This window comes from Otolemur garnettii, unplaced genomic scaffold (genome assembly GCF_000181295.1).
Source record: "Otolemur garnettii isolate 467f Iridium unplaced genomic scaffold, OtoGar3 scaffold00064, whole genome shotgun sequence".
Lineage (NCBI taxonomy): Eukaryota > Metazoa > Chordata > Mammalia > Primates > Galagidae > Otolemur > Otolemur garnettii.
In genome coordinates, this window is record NW_003852459.1 from 11,140,425 (window position 1) to 11,147,505 (window position 7,081).

General features: G+C 37.8%; 1 protein-coding gene and 1 pseudogene across 1 annotated transcript in view; both read right to left on the reverse strand.

The window, feature by feature from the left end:
- Positions 1 to 1,691, reverse strand: part of LOC100957331 — a 6,374-nt pseudogene extending 4,683 nt beyond the window's left edge.
- Positions 1,692 to 2,341: 650 nt separating this feature from the next.
- Positions 2,342 to 7,081, reverse strand: part of STAM2 (signal transducing adaptor molecule 2) — a 38,593-nt gene continuing 33,853 nt past the window's right edge. Inside the window, exons 9-10 of the mRNA XM_012807123.2 lie at positions 4,501 to 4,670; positions 2,342 to 2,712 (exon numbers count right to left, since the gene is read on the reverse strand). Coding sequence (XP_012662577.2) covers positions 2,484 to 2,712; positions 4,501 to 4,670 — 399 coding nt within the window. The 3' untranslated portion in view covers positions 2,342 to 2,483. The remainder of the gene's footprint in view (positions 2,713 to 4,500; positions 4,671 to 7,081) is intronic.

Genomic DNA, 7,081 nt, shown 5'->3' on the forward strand with positions numbered 1-7,081 from the left:
CCTAAATAATGTTATAATTACTTAACACCCAGGGTTATTTTTCTACTTAATAAAATTTGTTCTATTATAATCTTTTAAGAATTCATTCTTTCTAATATATGAAGATTTCATATTTTAAAAAGTTGTTTTTTATTTTTGATATAAAACAGTATGAACCCAATGTAGAAATCTGAAGTTAAGACTATTCCTTTGGCAGAAAATATTTAATTATAAACAGATCTTAAATAAATACAATCCATAAGCTCATAGAAAAAGAAAGAAAATAACAACCCCGCATTTATTAACACTAAAAAAACACAGCACACAGATTTAATATCACTTTTATGCTATCAACCTGCAACACAAAATTTATTACATATGGCAAAAATAATTTTTAATTTAAGAGAAAGTAACTTCTGCATGTATAAAATTTCACAGATAAATGCCAATATACACTATATATACTGTATATATGTTATGCTTTATTATTCCAAAACTACATTAGTTGAACTTAAATTGTCTGATCCCAATTTAGTGGGTGTAAAGTATTTATACTGGCTCAAAGAATTATGCTGAATTAAGTTTTACAAGTAAGATCACAATTATACATGAAATATTTACACAAACACGAAACTACATTTATTAAATATAGTTTGGGAGGGAAAACGTAAGATTTTCCATACATTTGTAATATATGAACATTGAACATTAGTTGTTATCCAGAGCAGCTTTGAATTCTTTTTATGGTTTTGATTTTTAAAGGACAGAAGATCTGTTTCCAAAAAAAGTAAGGTGCCATTTTAGAATACTTTTTATAAGTGTATAGTTGAATTCACATGAATGGAAAATACTAGATGAAAATCAGAAATCAAAGTTAAAACTTTCTTTTCAGTTACTCATATCTGAAATAAGACAATGACAGAAATTGGGTTTTCAAATACTGCTTGGTTTCCTTTATAAATGTAGACCAAGTATTACATAAGACTATTTTGTTTTAAGATAAAGTCTATTTGAAAAAGGAACATACTTATAATCAAATTTCTGTAGATAAATGACAAAATTTCCAGAACTGTCTTCAAATGGATTCTTAGTAGAAAGAGTGCTTTCTTTAAAAAACAAATATAGAAATCTTGCTTCCATGCAAGTAACTTTTTAAAAACTATGTTTTGTTTTTCCTAGTCTAAATAGCATAGATCCATATGCATATGTATTTGCATTTTCTATTTTGTGTCATATAAAAAGTTGGTAGATGATGAAGTAGTGTGCAAATTTTTAGGAGAGAAAACAACTCCTATTGGTTTACTACCTAACTCCCACAGTACGTGGAATCTACCAGCACTATATACTAATTAAAATGTAGGATTCAGAAAACTTGCCCCCATACCTTTCCTACTGATCCACTGCCTTCTATCAAACCATCATCTGCTATGATTCCACAGGCTAAGCATTACCTTTGAAAGAAATGGCTAATTTTTTCAACAGCGTAGTATGCTGACTGACAGCTTTGCAATGGTGCTTCAATCACTACTTTAAAGAAACAACATTCTCAAAACAAAAACAAAAAACAACACATCGCTAAAACCACACTTATTCATGCTTGATATACGTCACATCAAATACTAGGAATGGTTCAAATTGACATACAATCCATAAAAGGGAAATGCAGCATCTCTGCACACACCACAGTGCAGGAAGACAAACAAGTGGACCATATCTCCATTAGAGAATGGTCAAAGTCACTTGGAAAGGTCATTAATGGCAACAGGAAATACTGGGAAAGGAACTTTTTTCCCCAGGGAATGAATGTTTCGTGGAACATTCCTTAGCCCACTGTTGGGTGACCAGTTGGGGGACTGGCTGAATGCTTTATTACACACCTGCATTTACATGGTCTTCACTTGCTAACAGAAAACATTTTTGCTCCTTCCAAATTGCTTTTACTTCTGTAGACAATTATATGCTAATTAGTGCTCAACGTAACACTGAGAGCAAAACTGACAAGACTGCAAATGCAACTGCAATTTAAGGAGCCAGAAGGAAGTATGTTGGCAAGCTAACTGCTTACACAAAAAGATGTTTGCCTTTTAAAAGAATAGTGTGTGGGAAACTCTGAAAAAATTTCTAAAGTTCTTCAGTGCTGTTATCATGACATTTTAGGGGGAAACAGTGCTTAAAGTAAGATTTTTACACTCCTATCTTATACTGTTTAGTATTACAAGGCTACTTATTGGGTGTCCAGATTTATGTAGAGAGATTTCAAAGTAAGACGCAACTAACTGGAAGCACCTCTAAGCTGCCTCTGATCAAAAGATTGACTTTACACAAACTGGACTGGAAAAAAATCTTTCATGGCCTTGTAGAGTAAGATAGGTTTTTGTGCTTTATTTATTCATGGTCCTTTTGAGTTGAGAGGGAAAAGGTTTTCTTTTAATATTTTCAGGTTAGAATCACAAAGGTTTTGTAATACACTTAGGAAGACTTTCAAGAAAATGCTTAGTTTGTTTCTAAAGGAGCGGCTGCTGGTGGTAATTTGTTTGCTGTTGTGCAACTGAGTGAGCTGGAACTGCCACGGGAAAGCTTGCCAGCTGTGGCAAACTGGAAGTAGTGTTCTGGTAAGACGACATATCCACAGACATCCCCATGTGCTGTGTGTAAGCAGCTGCACCAGTAGCTGATTGAAGGTTAGAGTTCTGGTTCATGTAAGTAGGATTGGAAACAGTGTCTTGTCCAGTGCTATAAACAAAATAAAAAACAAAACAAAACACATTTAACTTTGCACTATCTAGATCACCATCAGAGATCAATGATTATTATGACAAAAGTGTCTCTTTCATCTTAAGTTTATGTAGTTCTACTGCCCTGAATATAATTTAATCACATTAGCTATCAAATACTATTAATTTTTATATCTGCTAAGAAGAGAGAAGTACTGTAAGAGAAACAAAATGTAAGATCGTAAGGCCTTCTGAACTTGACTTCTCCAGTATCTGGCACCAAAAACATTCAAAAACTATCTGAGGAGATGTGAACTCTCCTGCTTGAGGTCCCCTTGGTCTGCTGCCACAAGAACAAAGCCCTGGCTCAAGAGGCACTGTCATTCCATATTCTCCTTTCCCTAAACCCTAACAGAGCACAAAGAAGCCCAGCTCATGTCTTCACACATCCTTCAAACTTTCCTTGGTGAGGACTTTTCATTTTCAAAGGGAGAACTGTGTAATCTGCAAAGGACCCTGAATCTACCCTCAGGATAATCCTGAAGTACAGTTTCCTTATTAACACTCACAAACTGGCTCGGCACCTGTGGCTCAAGCGGCTAAGGCGCCAGCCACATACACCTAAGGTGGCGAGTTCGTATCCCCAGCCCGGGCCCGCCAAACAACAATGATGGCTGCAACCAAAAAAATGGCCAGGCGTTGTGGCGGGCGCCTATGATCCCAGCTACTTGGGAGGCTGAGGCAGGAGACTCGCTTGAGCCCAGGAGTTGGAGGTTGCTGTGAGTGTGATGCCATGGCACTCTACCCAGGGGGATAGCTTGAGGCTCCGTCTCAAAAAAAAGAACACAAACTAAGCTGAACAATCACATCAAATTGCAGGATGTTTCTTTGTTCCTATTAACTCCTATAAAACATTTCTTTTAAAATATATATAATTTAAAATTACACCAAGTATACTTCTTACAATATAGGAGGATTAATGTTAACAATATATCGGTTTTTTTCCATAATGTCTAGTTTCACACAGGATAACAAAATTTTGTGTTTTAACTTAAATAGACACCAATATGAACAGGTTTATGTAATTTTCAGATAATATCTAAAACTCATACTTATGGAATTTAAGAATGGGAAGAGACCTGAGAGATCATCCACACGTTATTATATGAAAGAATATTTTGGCTCAGTGCCCACAGCATAGTGGTTAGGGTGCTGGCCACATACAATGCGGCTGGTGGGTTTAAACCTGGCTGGGGCCTGCTAAACAACAATGACAACTGCAACAAAAAATAGCTGGGCACTGGGGGGGAGGCACCTGTAGTCCCAGCTACTTGGGAGGCTGAGGCAAGAGAATTGCTTAAGGCCAAGAGTTTGAGGTTGCTATGAGCTGTGACACCATGGCACTCTACCAAGGGCAATATTGTGAGACTCTGTCTCAAAAAAAAAAAAAAAAAAATTCCACAGCTCAAGCACGTTTCCTTTTCAGGGTCAAAGTAACAACAGTTTTCTCATTTTTAGAAGTACATGCAGATAAATATGTCCAGGACTCTTTTGCTGGGCCTCTTATGGCACAGTGCTAAGCACATCACGGGTTTAGTCCCCAAAGAGAATGATTAGCTTTATTTTGTCCCAGGGACCCATCTCAATATAAGCAGCAAAGCTAATGGCAGCACCATCTTGCTTCATGGGAGTATGAATGGGCAATTCCATAACTTCATCCTTATAGGGATCTCTATATTCTCATTCTGAAAGTCTTTGAAAATTAACATATATAAATACAAAATAAACACTACTCCTAAGAACTTACCTTAAATATAGAGTTTGACCAGGCTGTGTTGTCACAGAGGAATTCACATTTGGAGGCAGAGATCTCAGCGGACCAATCTGATCCAGTCCCAGGCTATAGCTTTGGGCAACAGTTACTTGGTGAATGCTTTGACCCATATAGTTTCCACTATGTGGTTGAACTGGATATGTCTATTAACCAAAAAGAAGTAGACTCACAGATATACCCCACACCTCAACAAGATATTGTAAAACACTAAAAGACTTAAAGGAAACAGTATGTTATAGTTCTCCTAGAGCAACTGGATTCTACTAATCTATCTACTTTAGAACTAAAAGTGGAAAGCTTCTAAACCATGGTGCCAAATCTATACACATTTATAATTTGCTTGGTTGTTCTTCTCTTTTACTGAGGACTGGGAAAAAGATAGGTGGTGTAGGGTGGCGCCTATGGCTCAAAGGCGTAGGGCACTGGCCCCATATGCTGGAGGTGGCGGGTTCAAACCCAGCCCCGGTGGAAAAAAAAAAAAGACAGGTGGTCTATTTTTAAGTGGTGGGATGGAATCTATATAGGTTGCCTATTACTCAATAGGTATGCCTTGCTACAGACCCATAGAAAACTATACACTCCCCTGAAGGGAAACCCACCATCCCTTCAAGTTGCCATAAGAATGGTGACTTTCTTCACCCTATCCTAGGATGACTCATCTATCTCCATCTAAGAATGAAACTTACAAGAAAAGGTTGAAAAAGAAATGATACCGAGGTGCCAAGCCCTCTCTGGTAATGTCTACTCTATTTCCTGCCTTTAGGACATGCAAGACAAAAGTGAAAAAGAGCTGTGGGTAAAAGATAAAACTTTAGGAAACCGCAAACATAGTCCAAGTCTCTTTGGATATTTATATGTGCCTTATTTAATTCTCAAGGCAGCAACTCTTTAAGGACAAGGTCCGCTACTTCCCTACATAACAACAAAACAACGTACATGTTTAATAAATATCACACAGTAATAATCATTGCTCCAGTTTTCATTTCACCTATTTTATTTTATTTTTTTTTTTTTTTTTTTGAGACAGAGCCTCAAGCTATCCCCCTGGGTAGAGTGCCATGGCATCACAGCTCACAGCAACCTCCAACTCCTGGGCTCAAGCGAGTCTCCTGCCTCTGCCTCCCAAGTAGCTGGGACTACAGGCGCCCGCCACAACGCCTGGCCATTTTTTGGTTGCAGCCATCATTGTTGTTTGGAGGGCCCGGGCTGGGGATTCCAACCCGCCACCTTAGGTGTATGTGGCTGGCGCCTTAGCCACTTGAGCCACAGGCGCCGAGCCAATTTCACCTATTTTAAAATAAATACTATTCACATGAAAATATAAAATATCAGCGATGTCAAATAAACTACATGAAGTGAAATCACATTCCCTTCTTAGTGGACATGTAACAATCCACTGACAAGGGGCTGAAGACTGCGGGAAAGAACAGCTACGGTTTCAGGCGTGGCCTGCACTGATACGACTAATGGTGTGCTACTTCAACTGCTTCTAGTAGAAGTACGTTTTGTCCAATTAGAATAGGAAATTTTGAATACTCTGAATACTGTTATGTGTGACTAGTGTAGACAAAGGTTATATGAAGAATCAAACTGATAAATAGGTAACTCAGGTTATAAACAGAATACAATTAAACCTGACAAAGGAATGCAACCCTTCAGAGATCCATAAAAAGCTGACATTAAATAGTTTTATCACACGATTCTATTATTTTCCACTTTCACGGTGGAAGCAAACAACTCCTTGAAAGCAGAAGCAACCCAAGATAAACTCCAGTTGTCATCTGCACCCAGAAATCTTTCCAATCCTCATATGTAATTTTCAAAAAGTTCAAGGCATGGCATATTTGATAAATGCATCTTGTCTGACGTGACAGTTACCATAGTAACTATGCTTTTTTTACTTAACAATTATGTTGTGTCAAGTCATCTAAATTATGCACCCACATTCTATCTTTTCTCCTTCGAATCTCCTTCACACATACCTTTACATACCAGTTTTCATAAGGTAACACGAATTTTCTCATCTAAGCTCATTCTAAATTCAATCACTAATTGGCTGAAATATGAAAATGGCTTCATAATGGAGATACTAATAAATCTAAGTATTCACTGCAGCTGGCAAGTACAAAGGTGAAAAGTACTAGGAAAAGATGCTATTTCTGGATGGCTATGAACTCTGCACCTCATAGGTCTGCATTGTATCTTTTTGTGTATATGTGGTGTGAAAGACAAAAGTCTCATCCCATTGCCCAAGGCTAGAGTACTATGGCATCAGCCTCTCTCATAGCAACCACAAACTCCTGGGCTCGAGCAATCCTCCTGCCTCAGCCTCCTGAGTAACTGGGACTACAGGCACCCACCACCACACCGAACTAATTTTTCTATTTTTAGTAGAGACAGGGTCTTGCTCTTGCTCAGGCTGGTCTCAAACTCCTGAACTCAAGGGATCCTCCCACCTTAACCTCCAAGAGCGCTAGGACTACAGGTATGAGCCACTACAACCATCCTGTTATAAATGTATCTTTATTATGCATAAATTTTTATTTATTTATTT